Here is an 18575-nt window from a genome sequence, read left to right as displayed (position 1 = left end):
ATACTTTGTGGGTTATTACATTCAATAGTTATACCTGACACACCTCTAAAGTCTTCTAATTTTCGTGAAATGTTGTTCTCAGTCCACTCTTCTGTAGAAGCAAAGGAGCATTCTCCAGCACCATGAGTTTCATTTTCACTTTCTGTATCAGAATCAATCACTAAGGTTTTTTGTCTTTTTCTTGGTCTAATATTCACATCATCTGAATCAGAACTGTATTCTGAAGAACTATCATCTTCTGAGACACTAGCATATATGTCGCCCGGACAATCAGAGAAAGTATCTGCATAAAATTCACTGAAAAATTCTTCTTCGCTCAAAATTTCGTGATGCGTCATTTTTGAAAATTTTATGGTAATAAACTTGCATTTATAACATACACAGGGTTGGAACAAAAACCTAACTGAGCAAAATGTGAATGATAATGGCAATCATAAATTGTGATCAATTTTAAGCTCTAACAACTTTGCATGGTGATGTTAATTGTATCACTCTCTAAAACCGTATTGATATGTCTCTGGTCAATAACGTCCGGGTAACAAAGGACCTATTAATACATCTCTGGTCAATAATGTGTTAATTCTGGCATTCTTGGCAGCATGCATCATCAACTGCCTTAAGAATGTTTTTGTACCCTTAGATTTCATATTAAGGAGGGAATTACCTTAAGAAAATCATTAGCAATAAACAGAAAGAGCTACAGAAACAATGTTCATTGCAACATTGTAATAAAAGTTAGACATAACCTATATGTTCATCAAATAGGGGAATGTTTAAGTAAACTGTGATATATTTATAGGCTGTAGCCTCTGTTATGCAGCTTAAGTAAACTATAATAAAGTTCTAAGGTTAGGAATTGTTTTAAAGAATATTTCATGAGGAAGCATTCCCAATATAATGGTAGGTGGAAAAATTAAGATACAAGGAGATATAGTTATGCAGAATAACTCCAGTTCTAGTAAAAATGCACATACATAAGACTGGAAAGAAATATATTAACATGCTAATAGTGATTATCTCCTGATAGTAGGATTATGTGTTATTTTTACTGTCTTCATACCTTTCTATATTTTCTAGTTTTTCTGCAATGAACATGTATTAGTTTTATACTTAGGAAGAAACAGTTGATTTTAAATAAAAATTTAAAAATATAAGCCACACTTATTATCCTTAGGCTTTAGATTTCCATTAATTGAATACCTTTGTTAGAGTATGAATCATAGGATTGGGAAGGACTTTAATAAGTTATCATGGCCAATTCTGAGAATTTCACTGATGAATTTCAGACAGATGAATTAGTTTTTTTAAATGTTAAAGTGTATTTTGGGGGTTTCATTTTGTGTGATATTGACCACTCTTGCAATAAGAGTTTAGACCACATCCTTTCTTTCAGTCTTAACAACTCGAATTTCTTTAAAAGTTCTTTATTGAGCCCATTCTCCAAACTTTAGCTTCTTGGTGTAGCATTTGATTTAGAAACCAGGAGGACTTGATGTTTATAAAAAACATTGCCTTCCATCACAGGTTCTCAAACTTGGCTATATGTCAGAACCATCTGAGGAGCTCTTAAAAAATACAGATGTGTTAAATATTCTGATTTAACAAGTCTGGTCTGGGAGGGGGTAGGGAGGAAGGGGAGAGTAGGGTTTTGAAAATATTGCTAAATAATTTCACAGCTCTTAAATTAAAAGTGGGGTCAATCAAGAACATTTGAAGAAATTTAAATTACTGAGGCTGAAAGAAAGGATGAGGTCCAAACACTTACTGAAATAGCGTTTCTTCTTGAATGATGACACAAGCCTGGTTGTGAAAAGGCAACAATAGGGCTGTTTTCTCAACTCTGGCAGAAACCCCTTCAGTGGATGTGTGCCCTGCCAGGAATCCAGATACAATGGGGAAACATCACCATGGTATGCTAACTCTATCCTTGGATCTTTTCTTGGATGTACATGCAGGGTCTCTTTCTACCAAAGCCTTAATCTACTTGTAATGTTGCAGGGACTCGTCCCTCTTCTATTTCCTCTATAGTAATAATAGTAGGTACCATTTACTGAGTTCCTGTTACCTACTAGGTATTTATATCCATCTATCTGATCCTTACCAAACCTTGAAAGACAGTTCTTTTACAGATATAGCAACAGGCTCAGATAGATAGAGTTTTTGATCTAAGGTCACATAGGAAATATCAAAACCAGATTTCAAAGCCTGCTCTGCTTGACTCCAGTGCCTGTGCTTTGTCTGTGGCATCATGTGCCTGCCTCCTTGCTGCCCCCTCATGTGTTTCCGGTGCTCAGATGGCCTACATCCAGGTCTTTAACTTTCTTACTTCAGTTGTCTGACTGTGCAGATTTGTGCCTAAAGAGAGCAATGTCTTATGAAAGGCTGGGTTTCTTCTTTAAATTGTCCTTTCAGGGAACGCTGTGAGGAGCTCCGTGTTGAGTTGTGCTGTATCCATCAGAAGGCAGTGAGCAAGGAGCGGAAAGCACAGATAGCATTTAATGAGGAGCTGAAAAGGCAGAAGCTGGTGGAAGAGCAGATGTTCTCAAAGCTGTGGGAGGAAGACCGACTGGCCAAAGAGAAGCGAGAAGCCGAAGAGGTGAGGAGACAGAGAGAGCTGATGGAGAACACACGGCTGGGGCTGAATGCCCAGATCACCAGCATCCAGGCGCAAAGGCAGGCAGCACGGCGGCTGAAGGAGGAGGAGGCGCGCCTTGTGGTGGGTCTTTTGAAATGCTTGTGATAGGACGATGAACTCAGTGGCTAGAATACACAGTTCGCTGGCCTGCTACTGTAGTTTGCCTGATGGCCAAGGCTCGTTCACAGGGCAACAGACCATGGTCAGAGCCTTGGATTTCAAGGCCCAGCTGACAGTGCCATCTCATTGTGTAGGGCAAGTTACTTCACTACTGTGATTCAGTTTCCTCATCTACAAAATGAGGCAAAGGGCACTTGTCTTTGTTGTGAGGGTGAAATGGGATAATCATCAGCAGTGCCAATGAAGCCTAGTGGCAATTTGGCAACATCCCCCCATTCTTTGATATGGGTAATTGACAATTTCCAAATCCTATATAAAGTGCTTATACAACAGCTACAGTGACCCCCCAGACCACCAGCATCAATAATTTTGTTCCTACAAGATCACTGCCCCTCGTATATACAAATTAGAGTTGTCAATGGAAATGTGTGCAAGCACTCAAGAAGGTAGCAATTTTATATGTATATAACGCTTTCAACATCTGACACTTTAATACCACTAAATTTAGGAAGATGGTAATATTTTCCTGGGAAATTCCAAGTATTGAAATATGAAACCATAAGAAACATCAAAGGTAAGGTACATGCAGAGCCCAGAAATCTTCTCTGGGTTTAAGATTGTTTTATTTTGAAGAGTTGAGTAGAAGATCTCTAGGAAAATCAAAATAGTGACCCCCAAATGGCCTTATATATACCCCCTCCTCTGGTGTAAGATACTTAGTGAGCCATTTTTACTCACAACACTTCTGACACCAAATGTGTGGGGTTTTTTCTCACATCAGACAATACTCTGATGCCCTGCAGACACTGATTAGGTGTACTACAATTTGATTCAGTTCTGATACTATCTGGAATTAGTGTCAGACTCCATAAGTTGAAGGGCTTAGTCCCACAAGACTGCCCTCACTTCAGATACCCATCACAAGTAGTGGGTCCCTAGGTTACCCACATTTCTGTCCAGCTTGGCTACAAAGTCCAAGGTTCTCATGACTCCCCCTCAGTTTCAGTAATTCACTAAAACAACTCATAGAACTTAGGAAAGTGCTTTACTTACCCTTACCAGCTTATTGTAAGGTATACAACTCAGAGATGGTCAAATGGAAGACATGCATAGGGGAAGGTATGTGGGGTGGTACACAGAGCTTCCATGCCCCCACCACCTTGATGTGTTCAATCCAGAAGCTCTCTGGACCTCGTCATTTGGGGGTTTTATGGAGGTTTCATCACATGGGCGTGATTGGTTAATTCAATCGCTGTTGGTGATTGAACTCAATCTCTGGCCCCTCTTCCCTCCCTGGAGGTCAAGGGGTGGAGCTAAAGTTCCAACCCTCTGATCACATGGTTTGGTCTTTCTGGTTATCATCTCCCATCCTGAAGCTATCTAGGGGGTCCAGCCACTGGTCATCTCATTAGGCTACAAAAGATAATCGTATCACTTTGGAGATTCCAAGGGTGTTAGGAGCTATGTGCCAGGAACCAGGGGCAAAGACAAAATATTTATTTTTTATAACACACCCAGCTATCTCTATTTCTACCTGACTTTAAAAAGAATTTTTTTTTTGGAAATAACTTTAACAAGGAGTTGCCAAAAATATTAGAGTTTCTGTGTACCTTTACATAACCAAATATTATATATATAGACTTATAAAGACTTATACTGGTATAATACTTTCAACTAAAGTTACTCCCTTATTTAACTAAACTAAAAAACCCTTCTTTGGATTTCACCAGCTTTTACAAACACTCTTTGGAGGAAGGGGTATAGTTCTATGAAATTTTACCATATGTAACCACTACATTTATGTAACCACTACTGAAATCAGGATACAGAATTGTTCCATCATTCAAAGAAACTCCTTCCAGCTACTCCTTTATTGTTATAACCTCTGTCAAAGAAAATTCAATTAACAATCAAATTAAGAAGAAAAAGAGAATTTTATTCAAGCCAAACTAAGGATTATAATACAAGAGACAGACTCTCAGAAGCTCTGAGAATTGTTCCACCTGTTAGTAGTCGAAGGCACAGTCATATACATTTTCAAGACAGAGGATCATACATCAAGATGACACACTGACATTTTACATAAGTTCACCAAAGATATATAGTCCGGGTAAGCATGTACAAAGCAAGCAGTAAGTCACCATGACCCCTTACAGAGTTGGGAAAGAATATTAATCTTCTATAATGTTCTATTGCTGGCGTCAGAAGAAAGAAAAAAAAATTGATCTTTGCCGTGAAGTAGGCATTCCCATCTTTGAGGAGGTCTGGTTAATGTATAATGAAGATGCACATTGCACTCTAAAGGGGGAGGGAGGAGGCCCAAACAGACAGAGAGAGAGAGAATTTTAGGTTTACATTTTCATCTTGCCTTAAAATATAAATTTTATTTCATCGCCACCCTCAACCCTAACCCCTGGCAGCCACTGATGGGTTCTTTATCTCTATTATTTTGTAATTTTAAGAATGTTATTCCACCCTTTTTAATGTTATAATTATAACACTTGTTATAACAGTAATGTTATATTAAATAATAATATGAACATTTTCAAATGCACAGAAGTGGAGAGTACAATGATCATACTCATGTACTGATCTCCCAGTTTCAGCAGCTGTTGCATTTTGACATGTTGATTTCCTATATTCTACCCCCCTTCCATTTTTGTTTTAAAATATGTCCCAGGGACTTCCCTGGTGGTCCAGTGGTAAAGAATCCGCCTTACAATGCAGGGGACGCAGGTTCAATCCCTGGTCAGGGAACTAAGATCCTACATGCCGCAGGGCAACTAAGCCCGCGTGCCACAACTACTGAGCTCGCGTGCCTCAGCTAGAGCCCATGTGCCACAAACTACAGAGCCCACGTGCTCTGGAACCCAAGCACCACAATTAGAGAAGAGAAAACCCGCACGCCACAACTAGAGAGAAGCCCGCGTACCACAGCGAAGAGCCCGCATGCTGCAACGAAAGATCCCACGTGCCTCGGCGAAGATCCTGTGGGCCACAACTAAGACCGGACGCAGCCAAAATATATATATATATATATGTGTGTGTGTGTATATGTGTGTGTATATATATATATATATATATATATCCCAGACATGTCATTTCTCCCTTAAATACATCTCAAGTATGCATCTCAACAACATGATTAAGGACATTTTCTTATACAATGCCAATATCAAACCTAAAAAAATTAATAATAATTCATTGTTATCATCTAAAATCAGCATCAAATTTCCATCACTGTCTAAGTTATTTGACATTTAAATCAGGATCCAAACATTGTTGTCCTCTTATAAGTCTCTTTTAGAATGAGTCACTGTTTATTATTCAAATCTGGTCACATTTGAGATTGAAAGGGGTGCATTTAATTCAGTACATAAGCGCAACAGTGTAAAATCAGAACTATCCTGGGGAAACCAAGACATAGTAAACTGCTTTTAGGTCTCTTAATTTTGAGCAGTTCTCCCGCCGTACCATCTTTACCTGCTTCATAGTCTGATTTGGCTGATTGCTGCCTCCTGGTATGGTCAACCTTACTTTTTAAAAAGTGTGGCCTGGAACTTCCCTGGTGGTCCAGTGGCTAAGACTGTGCACTCCCACTGCAGGGACCCCGGGTTTGATCCCAGGTTGGGGAACTAGATCCCACATGCCACAAGTAAAAGTTTGCATGCCACAACTGGAGATCCCGCATGCCACAACGAATGTCCTGCACGTGGCAACTAAGACCCGGTGCAGCCAAATAAATAAATGAATGAAAAATAAATAAATAAAAAGTGTGGCCTGCTATCCCACTGGCTTTCATGTTTGATATCCATCATTTTTCCTTAAATATTGCAGAGCATTTTTACTTTTATTGTCTCATTTGACCCTCACAATTCAGTGTGGATTTACTCTCATGACATTAACGGAAAAGTCTAGCATATAACTTCCCTCTCACAAGCCAGAAATCGTGGCAATCATGGCTGTTGTGAGTCTCAATTAGATCAAGTCAATGGGGGATTGTATCCCTCCTCACTATAAATGTGTCATCTCCTGTCCCCGCTGGGCAAGGACTTATCTCTCCAGGAGAGTGCAAATGCCTTTGACAGGAGGATTAATGCCTCAGTTTATACCAAACTCACAGCACCCAACAGCAGTGGTACCCCAGTTAAAACTGCTTGATTAGTCAGGCAGTTAAGCTAGCCAGGAGGGTCAGATAGATAAGAAAATGAGAGGAATGGGGGAGAGCTTTTAAAGAATAAAAAGCTTAATTTACTTTTGTATATTTAGCTGATGTGGACATCTCCATTTCTGGACTCTTATTGCTGGTTAATAATGTATCCAAATCTAGACGTGCAGATGTGCATAGAAGACTAAAGTCTGGAAGGTCAATACACCAAAACATTGAGAATGGTGGTGGGTGAATGGGTATTAAGAATAAAAGTGATTTATCCTTATACTTTTCTGCATTTTGAACTCCACAACTATTTATTACTTTATAATCACACACAGACAGCAATTTCACAAAGCCGTATTGCTGATTCAGCAATGAAAAGGCAAGTTTTATTTCTTATAGTACCTTTTCACCCAGGAGTGTGTGTTTCCAAGAAACCATTTATTCTCACCTCTTAAATGAAATGCATTAACTTCTTTGTTTTGTCCAACTGTACTGATGCATTATCTTCACTGTTGTTCTGCCATAGGAAAGTGACAAAGCACAGGTGAAACTTGAGAATGAACAGGATAAGCTAAAGAAACAGAAGACAAAACAGGAAATGAGGGCTGCTTTGCAAAAAGCCCTCCAAGAGAAGATGGAGAATATTCAGCAGGAATACAGAGAAGATCAGGACTTGAACATGAAGCTCATGCAAAGCGCCCTTCAAAACTTACAGGAAGAGGCTGATAAAAGGAAGCAAAAGAGAGTAAGACATTTATTCAGTGCCTACTGTGTGCTGGATGAGATTCCTTGTTGAGCTCTCAGTCTTATGGGAGCCAGCCATGTGTAGAATAAAGCATAACTGCTACTGTAAGTGTGGTCCACGAACCAACAGCATTAGCATCATCTAGGAGGATGTTAGAAATAGAAATTCATAGGCTTCAGACTCAGAAGCTCCAAATTCAGATCTTGGCCAGGACAAGAAACCTGTTTTAACAAGCTCTCCCAGGTGATTCTGATGCTCACTAAAATTTGAGAACTCCTACTCTATAACATGGTGTTAGTACTGTGATAGCAGGATGGGATCGCAGGAAGTGGAGTGACTAAGTATGTCCAGAAGTTGGGGAAGACATCACTGAGAAAGCGGTGTTCAAGTTGTACTTTGAAGGATATGTAGTTTTGACAGGCAAAGAGAGTAGAGAAAATCATTCCAGTGTTTATTTAACTGTTTCTTTAAAATTTGTATCGAACTCTTTAGGGTGTTGTTCTTTTCCTAAAGGTACTATGATTTGTTTTGTTTTGTTCTGATAGACTTTATTTTTTAGAGCAGTTTTAGGTTCACAGCAAAATTGAGCAAAAAGTACAGAAACTTCCCATATACCCCCTGCCCCAACACATGCATAGCCTTCCCCATCCTCAACATCCTCCACCAGAGGGTACATTTGTTACAATCGATGAACCTACATTGACACATTATCACCCAAAGTCCATAGTTTACATTAGGGTCCATTCTTTGGTGTTGTAGGTCTATAGGTTTGGACAAACGTATGATGACATTTATCCACCATGAGAGTGTTATACAGAGTGATTTCACTCGGCTAAAAATCCTCTGTGCTCCACCTGGTCATCCCTTCCTCCACCCCAAACCCCTGGAAACCACTGATATTTTTACTGTCTCCATAGTTTTGCCTTTTCCAGAATGTCATATCATTGGAATCATATAGTATGTAGCCTTTTCAGATTGGCTTCTTTCACTAACTAATACGCATTTAAGTTCCCTCCATATCTTTTCATGGCTTGATAGCTCATTTACTTTTAGCACTGAATCTCTTCCATTGTGTGGATGTACTACAGTGTATTTATCCAGTCACCTTCTGAAGGACATCCTTGGTTGCTTCCAGGTTTTGGTGATTATGAATAAAGTTATTGTGTACATTCTTAGGCAGGTTTTTGTGTGAACATAAGTTTTCAACTCATTTGGGTAAATATCAAGAAGCGTTATTGCTGGATCATATGGTAAGAGTATGTGTAGTTTTGTAAGAAACTACCAAACTGTCTTGCAAAGTGTCTATACCATTTTGCATTCCCACCAGCAATGAATGAGAGTTCCTGTTGCTCAGCATCCTTGTCAGTATTTTGTGTTATCCGTGTTCTGGACTTGAGCCATTCTAATAGGTGCGTAGTGATATATCATTGTTGTTTAATTTTAATTTCCCTAATGTCATGTGATATAGAGCATTAAGGATTCTGAACCCAATTCCAATGTGTAGCGTGGTATCCAAGCAATGCTCGGGACACGAGCTGGGTGTCCTACAATTCCACTCAATTCTGGCACTGTCTACCCAGAGGTAGCATCGGATTCCACAGGGAAAGGGCTCAGTTCTATAAGACTGCCCTCTACTTCAGTTGCCAGTCTGAAGTAGCCCAGTCGCAAGCCCAGATGGTTACCTGTGCTTCTGACCAACTGGCTACAAACTGGAAGTTCCAATGATCCCCCTCAAACTCAGGATGCCAATTGCAAATCCAAGTTGTTACTTGACAGACTGGCTATAAATCAGAAGTTCCCGTGACCCCCTCCTTGAGTTCGATTGATTGGCTAGAGCAGCTCACAGAACTCAGGAAACCAGTTTGCTCACTAGATTACCAATTTATTACAGAGTATATTAAAGGATACAAATAAATAGCCAGATGAAGAGACATATAGGATGAGGTCCTGAACAAAGGAGCTTCTGTCCTCATGGAGTTTGGGACCTGGCATGGTGGAAGTGTTCTGGTTCCCCAATTCTGAACCCTCTCCTTTGGGGTTTTTAGGTAGGCTTCATTACATAGGCATGATTGGTTAAGTCATTGGCCATCAGTGATTGATTTGAAGCCTCCAAACCTTCTCCCCTCCCCAGAGGTCAGGGAACTGGGACTGAAAATTCCAACCCTCTAATCACATGGTTGGTTCTCCTGGCAACCAGAGGTGTGGTCCAAAAGTCACCTCATTAACAGAACAAAAGACAACTTTGTTGCTCTCATCACTTAGGAAATTCTAAGGGTTTTAGGAGCTCTGTGCCAGAAATGGGGATGAAGACCAAATATATATTTCTTATTATAAATCATAATATCACAAACATCTTTTTATATGTTTGTCATCTGTATATTTTTGATGAGGTGCCTGTTAAGATCTTTGGCTCATTTTTTGAGTTGTTTGTTTTCTTCTTGTTGAGTTTTAAGAGTTCTTTGTATATTTTATCGTGAAAGCACCCCTCCTACCATCTTGTTGTAGCTTCTTCTTTGTCTTTGGATGTAGAATGTCTCTTCTGGTAGGTCCCAGTCTTTTTTTGTTAATGGTTGTTCAGCAGTTAGTTGTGATTTTTGTGTTTTCGTGAGAGGAGGGGAGCTCAAGTCCTTCTGTTCCACCGTCTTGTCTCCAGTACTCTCTGTATATTTTAGATAACAGTCCGTTATCAGATAAGTTTTTAGCAAATACTTTCTCCCAGTCTGTGACTTGTCTTTCATTCTCTTGATCAGAGCTTTCATAGAGCAAAATTTTTAATTTTAATGAAGTCTAGCTTATCTATTCTTTCTTTCATGGATTGTGCCTTTGCTATTGTATCTAAAAGCTTATCACCAAACCCAAGGTCACCTAGATTTTCTCCTTTGTTATCTTCTAGGAGTTTTATATTTTACGTTTAGATCTTTGGTCCATTTTGAGTTAATTTTTGTAAAGGTGTAAGGTCTGTTTCTAGATTCTTTTTTTTTTTTTTGGCATGTAGATGTCCAGTTGTTCTAGCACCATTTGTTGAAGAGACTCTCTTAACTCCATTGTATAGCCTTTGCTTCCTAGTCAAAGATCAGTTGACTATATTTATATGAGTCTGTTTTGGGGCTCTATGTTCTTTTCTATTGATCTATTGATCTATTCTTTCACCAATTCCATACCGTCTTGATTACTATAGTAAGTCTTAAAGTTGGGCAGGGTCAGTCCTCTGATTTTGATCTTGTCCTTAAATACTGAGTTGGCCATTTTGGGTCTTTAGCCTCTTCATATAAATTTTAGAATCAGTTTGTTGATTTCCACAAAATAATTTGCTGGGATTTTTTTGTTTTTGTAATTACATTGAATCTATAGATCAAGAATGGGAGAATTGACATTTTGACAATATTGAGTATTCCTATTCATGAACATGGACTATCTCTCTATTTAGTTCTTTGATTTTTCTCATCAGCTTTGTGCTTTTCCTCATATAGATCTTGTACATATTTTGTTAGATTTGTACCTATGTATTTCATTTTTGGGGTGCTAATGTAAATGGTATTGTGTTTTTAATTTCAAATTCTACTTCATTGCTGGTATATAGGAAATCAGTTGACTTTTGTTTGTTAACCTTGTATCCTGTGACCTTGCTTTAATTGCTTATTAGCTCCAGGAGTTTTTTATCGGTTCCTTCAGATTTTCTACATAGACAACCATGTTATCTGTGAAAAAAGACAGCTTTATTTCTTTCTTCCCAATCAATATACCTTTCATTTCCTATTCTTGTCTTATTGTTTAAGCTAGGACTTTCAGTATAATGTGAAAAAGAGTGCTGAGAGGGGGCATCCTTGCCTTGTACCTGATTTTAGTGGGAAAGCTTCTAGTTTTTCATCATTAAGTATGATGTTAGTTGTAGGTTTTTTGTAGATATTCATTATCAAATTGAGGAATTCCCCCCTTTATTCCTGGTTTACTGAGAGGTTTTTTTTTTATTTTAACATGAGTGGGTGTTGGATTCTGCCAAATTTTTTTTCTGCATTAATTGATATAATCATGTGGTTCTTCTTCTTTAGCCTGTTGATATGATGGATTACATTAATTGATTTTTGAATGGTGAACCAGCCTTGCTACCTAGGATAAACCTTTATCATGTTGTATAATTCTTTTTATACATTGTTGGATTCAATTTACTAGTATTTTGTTGAGGATTTTTGCATCTTTGTTTATAAGAGAGATTAGTGTATGTTTTTTTTTTTCATAATATCTTTTTCTGCTTTTGGTATTAAGGTAATTCTGGCTTCATAGGATGAGTTAGGAAGTATTCCTTCTGCTTCTGTCTTGTGAAAGAGATTGTAGAGACTTGGTATAATTTCTTCCTTAAATGTTTGGTAGAATTCACCAGTGAACTCATCTGTGAATGGTGCTTTCTGTTTCAGAAAGTTAATTATTAATTCACTTTCTTTAATAATAGATATAGGCCTATTCAGATTGTCCTTTTCTTCTTGTGTCAATTTTGGCAGATTGTGTCTTTCAAAGAAGTGGTTCATTTCCTTTAGGGTATCAAATTTGTGAGCATAGAGTTGTTCATAGTATTTCTTTCTTACTCTTTTAATGACTGATGGATTTGTGCATGTAGTGATGTCCCCTCTTTCATTTCTGATATTACTAATTTTGGTCGTCTCCTCTCTTAGTTAGCCTGGCTAGAGGCTTATTGATTTTATTGATCTTCTTAAAGAACTAGCTTTTGCTTTCATTGATTTTCTCTTTGATTTCCTGTTTTCAGTTTCATTGAGTTCTCCTCTAGTTTTTATTTCTTTTCTTCTGCTTACTGTGGATTTAATTTGCCTTTTTTTCTAGTTTCCTAACGTGGAAGTTTAGATTATTGATTTTTAAAAAAAATTTTTTAACATCTTTATTAGAGTATATTTGCTTTACAGTGGTGTGTTAGTTTCTGCTTTATAACAAAGTGAATCAGTTATACATATACATATGTCCCCATATCTCTTCCCTCTTGCGTCTCCCTCCCTCCCACACTCCCTATCCCACCCCTCTAGGTGGTCACAGAGCACCAAGCTGATCTCCCTGTGCTATGCGGCTGCTTCCCACTAGCTATCTGTTTTACGTTTGGCGGTGTATATATGTCCATGCCACTCTCTCACTTCATCCCAGCTTACCCTTCCCCCTCCCCGTGTCCTCAAGTCCATTCTCTACGTCTGCGTCTTTATTCCTGTCCTGCCCCTAGGTTCTTCAGAACCCACCCCCTTTTTTTATATTCCACATATTGTGTTAGCATATGGTATTTGTTTTTCTCTTTCTGACTTACTTCATTCTGTATGACAGACTCTAGGTCCATCCACCTCACTACAAATAACTCAATTTCATTTCTTTTTATGGCTGAGTAATATTCCATTGTATATATGTGCCACCTCTTCTTTATCCATTCATCTGTCGATGGATACTGAGGTTGCATCCATGTCCTGGCTATTGTAAATAGAGCTGCAGTGAACATTGTGGTACATGACTTGTTTTGAATTATGGTTTTCTCAGGGTATATGCCCAGTAGTGGGATTGCTGGGCTGTATGGTAGTACTATTTTTAGTTTTTTAAGGAACCTCCATACTGTTCTCCATAGTGGCTGTATCAATTTACATTCCCACCAACAGTGCAAGAGGGTTCCCTTTTCTCCACACCCTCTCCAGCATTTATTGTTTGTAGATTTTTTGATGATGGCCATTCTGACCAGTATGAGATGATATCTAATTGTAGTTTGATTTGCATGTCTCTAATGATTAATGATGTTGAGCATTCTTTCATGTGTTTGTTGGCAATCTGTATATCTTCTTGGGAGAAATGTCTATTTAGATCTTCTGCCCATTTTTGGATTGGGTTGTTTGTTTTTTTGATATTGAGCTGCATGAGCTGCTTGTAAATTGTGGAGATTAATCCTTTGTCAGTTGCTTCATTGGCAAATATTTTCTCCCATTGTGAGAGTTGTCTTTTCGTCTTGTTTATGGTTTCCTTTGCTGTGCAAAAGCTTTTAACTTTCATTAGGTCCCATTTGTTTATTTTTGTTTTTATTTCCATTTCTCTAGGAGGTGGGTCAAAATGGATCTTGCTGTGATTTATGTCATTGAGTGTTCTGCCTATGTTTTCCTCTAAGAGTTTGATAGTGTCTGGCCTTACATTTAGGTCTTGAATCCATTTTGAGTTTATTTTTGTGTATGGTGTTAGGGAGTGTTCTAATTTCATTCTTTTCCATGTAGCTGTCCAGTTTTCCCAGCACCACTTATTGAAGAGGCTGTCTTTTTTCCACTGTATATTCTTGCCTCCTTTATCAAAGATAAGGTGACCATATGTGTGTGGGTTTATCTCTGGGCTTTCTATCCTGTTCCATTGATCTATATTTCTGTTTTTGTGCCAGTACCATACTGTCTTGATTACTGTAGCTTTGTAGTATCATCTGACATCCGGGAGCCTGATTCCTCCAGCTCCGTTTTTCTTTCTCAAGATTGCTTTGGCTATTCGGGGTCTTTTGTGTTTCCACACAAATTGTGAAATTTGTTGTTCTAAATCTGTGAAAAATGCCATTGGTAGTTTGATAGGGATTGCATTGAATCTGTAGATTGCTTTGAGTAGTAGAGTCATTTTCACAGTGTTGATTCTTCCAATCCTAAAACATGGTATATCTCTCCATCTATTTGTATCATCTTTAATTTCTTTCATCAGTGTCTTATAATTTTCTGCATACAGGTCTTTTGTCTCCTTAGGTAGGTTTATTCCTAGATATTTTATTCTTTTTGTTTCAATGGTAAATGGGAGTGTTTTCTTAATTTCACTTTCAGATTTTTCATCATTAGTGTAGAGGAATGCAAGAGATTTCTGTGCATTAATTTTGTATCCTGCTACTTTACCAAATTCATTGATTAGCTCTAGTAGTTTTCTGGTAGCATGTTTAGGATTCTCTATGTATAGTATCATGTCATCTGCAAACAGTGACAGCTTTACTTCTTCTTTTCCGATTTGGATTCCTTTTATTTGTTTTTTTTCTCTGATTGCTGTGGCTAAAACTTCCAAAACTATGTTGAATAATAGTGGTGAGAGTGGGCAACCTTGTCTTGTTCCTGATCTTAGTGGAAAAGGTTTCAGTTTCTCACCATTGAGGACAATGTTGGCTGTGGGTTTGTCATGTGTGGCCTTTATTATGTTGAGGAATATTCCCTCTATGCCTACTTTCTGGAGGGTTTTTATCATAAATGGGTGTTGAATTTTGTCAAAAGCTTTCTCTGCATGTATTGAGAGGATCATATGGATTTTCTCCTTCGATTTGTTAATATGGTGTATCACATTGATTGATTTGTGTATATTGAAGAATCCTTGCATTCCTGGGATAAACCCCACTTGATCATGGTGTATGATCCTTTTAACGTGCTGTTGGATTCTGTTTGCTAGTATTTTGTTGAGGATTTTTGCATCTATGTTCATCAGTGATATTGGCCTGTAGTTTTCTTTCTTTGTGACATCTTTGTCTGGTTTTGGTATCAGGGTGATGGTGGCCTCGTAGAATGAGTTTGGGAGTGTTCCTCCCTCTGCTATATTTTGGAAGAGTTTGAGAAGGATGGGTGTTAGCTCTTCTCTAAGTGTTTGATAGAATTCACCTGTGAAGCCATCTGGTCCTGGGCTTTTGTTTGTTGGAAGATTTTTAATCACAGTTTCAATTTCAGTGCTTGTGTTTGGTCTGTTTATATTTTCTAATTCTTCCTGGTTTAGTCTTGGAAGGTTGCGCATTTCTAAGACGTTGTCCATTTCTTCCAGGTTGTCCATTTTATTGGCATACAGCTGCTTGTAGTAATCTCTCACGATCCTTTGTGTTTCTGCAGTGTCAGTTGTTACTTCTCCTTTTTCCTTTCTAATTTTCTTGATTTGAGTCTTCTCCCTTTTTTTCTTGCTAAGTCTGGCTAATGGTTTATCAATTTTGTTTATCTTCTCAAAGAACCAGCTTTTAGTTTTATTGATCTTTGCTATTGTTTGCTTCATTTCTTTTTCATTTATTTCTGATCTAACCTTTATGATTTCTTTCCTTCTGCTAACTTTGGGGTTTTTTTGTTCTTCTTTCTCTAATTGCTTTAGGTGTAAGGCTAGGTTGTTTATTTGAAATGTTTCTTAAGGTCGTATTGTATTGCTATACACTTGCTCTTAGAACTGCTTTTGCTGCATCCCATAGGTTTTGGGTTGTCGTGTTTTCATTGTCATTTGTCCCTAGGTATTTTTTGATTTCCTCTTTGATTTCTTCAGTGATCTCTTGGTTATTTAGTAGTGTATTGTTTAGCCTCCATGTGTTCATATTTTTTACAGATTTTTTCCTGTAATTGATATCTAGTCTCATAGCATTGTGGTTGGAAAAGATACTTGATACGATTTCAATTTTCTTATGTTTACCAAGGCTTGATTTGTGACCCAAGATATGATCTATCGTGGAGAATGTTCCATGAGCACTTGAGAAGAAAGTGTATTATGTTGTTTTTGGATGGAATGTCGTATAAATATCAATTAAGTCCATCTTGTTTAATGTATCATTTAAAGCTTGTGTTTCCCTATTTATTTTCATTTTGGATGATCTGTCCATTGGTGAAAGTGGGGTGTTAAAGTCCCCTAGTATGATTGTGTTACTGTCGATTTCCCCTTTTATGGCTGTTAACATTTGCCTTATGTATTGAGGTGCTCGTATGTTGGGTGCATAAATATTTACAATTGTTATATCTTCTTCTTGGATTGATCCCTTGATCGTTATGTAGTGTCCTTCTTTGTCTCTTGTAATAGTCTTTGTTCTAAAGTCTATTTTGTCTGATATGAGAATTGCTACTCCAGGTTTCTTTTGATTTCCTTTTGTGTGGAATATCTTCTTCCATCCCCTCTCTTTCAGTCTGTATGTGTCCCTAGATCTGAAGTAGGTCTCTTGTAGACAGCATATATATGGGTCTCGTTTTTGTATCCATTCAGCCAGTCTATGTCTTTTGGTTGGAGCATTTAATCCATTTACATTTAAGGTAATTATCAATATGTGTGTTCCTATTACCATTTTGTTAATTGTTTTGGGTTTGTTATTGTAGGTCTTTTCCTTGTGTTTCCTGCCTAGAGAAGTTCCTTTAGCATTTGTTGTAAAACTGGTTTGGTGGTGCTGAAATCTCTTAGGTTTTGCTTGTCTATAAAGGTTTTAATTTCTCCGTCAAATCTGAATAAGATCCTTGCTGGGTAGAGTAATCTTGGTTGTAGGTTTTTCTCCTTCATCACTTTAAATATGTCCTGCCAGTCCCTTCTGGCTTGCAGAGTTTCTGCTGAAAGATCAGCTGTTATCCTTATGGGGATTCCCTTGTGTGTTATTTGTTGTTTTTCCCTTGCTGCTTTTAATGTTTTTTTTTATGTTATGTAGGAAGATATGATAAGAGAACAGAAGATATATCATCAGTACTTGGCACAGTGGCATAAGGAAGAAAAAGCTCAGGAGAAAGAACTGGACAGAATGTTAGAGAAAGAGATGGAAAAGAAGTTTGCTGAGAAGGACAAGGAGCTGAGACTTGAAAAGGAGGCAAGAAAACAACTTTTGAGTGAGGTCATGTGTACAAGAAGACTGCAAGTTCAAGAAAAGTGTAAGGAAATGAATTATAATTATATTATATTTGGGCCTTAATTCAATTTAAGTAGCAACCAAAATATTTAATAAATAAGTATTATGTGTGAAATACTATGAAGAATGTAAAAAGGATTAAGGCAAGATCCCTGCTTTGCAGGGACCTTACCTAATTGAATACTTGAATATCTTTCTGCAGCTGTCTCCGTACGTCCATACCTGCATGCCTTTGCTTGGGTAGTTTTCTCTCCCTATGATGCTTTTTATCTTGAGAAATCCTGGACATCCTTCAAGGCCAACTCAAATATCTCATTCCTTGAGAGGCCCTCTGTGTTCCTGTATTCATAATAAATCTTCTTTCTGGGGTTCTCACCATTGCTTGTTCACATCTCTTAGCATACCACTGAATTCCCTCAGCTTCAGTGCTTGGTCACAGAAGGAAATATTTGTTGAGAGGATTTCTATACCCAGATGTAAACATTTACTGTTAGGGTACTATGGACTTCACACTAGCTGTCTTTGCAAGAGAAAGCTCATCTTGGTTCCATTGATTGACTCTCCACTCCAGGAATTATAATGGCAGTTGAAAATTGTTAAGCCAGTATTAGATGGAGTTTTAAGAAATGAGAAGAAAGCTTCTATGATAAAATGATTTCTGTATTCTCCCGTGATAAATGTTTTAGAATATGTTGAGAAAACATGGAAAATTTAAGTATTTGAAACCATTTATAAACAAGGAAGTAAAATCAACCATAATGCACCACCCAGGAATAGCTACTGTTCACAACTTCCTGTATTTCCTTCCAGTATTTTTATTATGTATGTCATTTCCCCTCACAAATTAGGATCTTGTTGTATATATTTTTTTACAGCCTGCATTTCCCACGTATCATAAACATTTTTCCAGGTTAATTTCCTTCAATTGTAATATTTGTAATGCTTCCTAGAAATCCATTATAAAAATGGACCATAATTTATTTTACCTAAACACAGCTAATGGACCTTCAGCTTGTTTTGAATCTTTTTCCTGCTGTGTTAGCATTGCAGGTTACTATCTCTGTACATAGGTTTTTTGGCTCATATATGATTAAGATAAATTCCTGTAAATGGATTTGGGACCAAAGATATGTACATTTTAGATGTATATTGCCTGGTTTTATTTATTCTTTTGTGAACTCTGTTCTCTTTGTCATTTTTTACCTACTGGGTTGTTTAAGTTTTCCTTATTTAATTTATAAAAGACTTACATACTGTTTTTCCAGTACTTATTTTGTAATAAATAAAATCCCCTATTAATATAAATGGCAATAGAACTGTT

At 37.6% G+C, this 18575-nt stretch overlaps 1 protein-coding gene across 1 annotated transcript in view; it reads left to right on the top strand.

The window, feature by feature from the left end:
• The window catches only part of MBD1 (methyl-CpG binding domain protein 1), a 72049-nt gene that overhangs the window by 43219 nt on the left and 10255 nt on the right, over window positions 1-18575 (top strand). The window contains 3 exon segments of the mRNA XM_068563401.1: window positions 2413-2596; window positions 7438-7656; window positions 17060-17276. Coding sequence (XP_068419502.1) covers window positions 2413-2596; window positions 7438-7656; window positions 17060-17276 — 620 coding nt within the window.

This window comes from Eschrichtius robustus, chromosome 14 (genome assembly GCF_028021215.1).
Source record: "Eschrichtius robustus isolate mEscRob2 chromosome 14, mEscRob2.pri, whole genome shotgun sequence".
NCBI classification, from domain to species: Eukaryota; Metazoa; Chordata; class Mammalia; order Artiodactyla; family Eschrichtiidae; genus Eschrichtius; species Eschrichtius robustus.
This window is presented reverse-complemented; position numbering and strand designations above follow the sequence as displayed.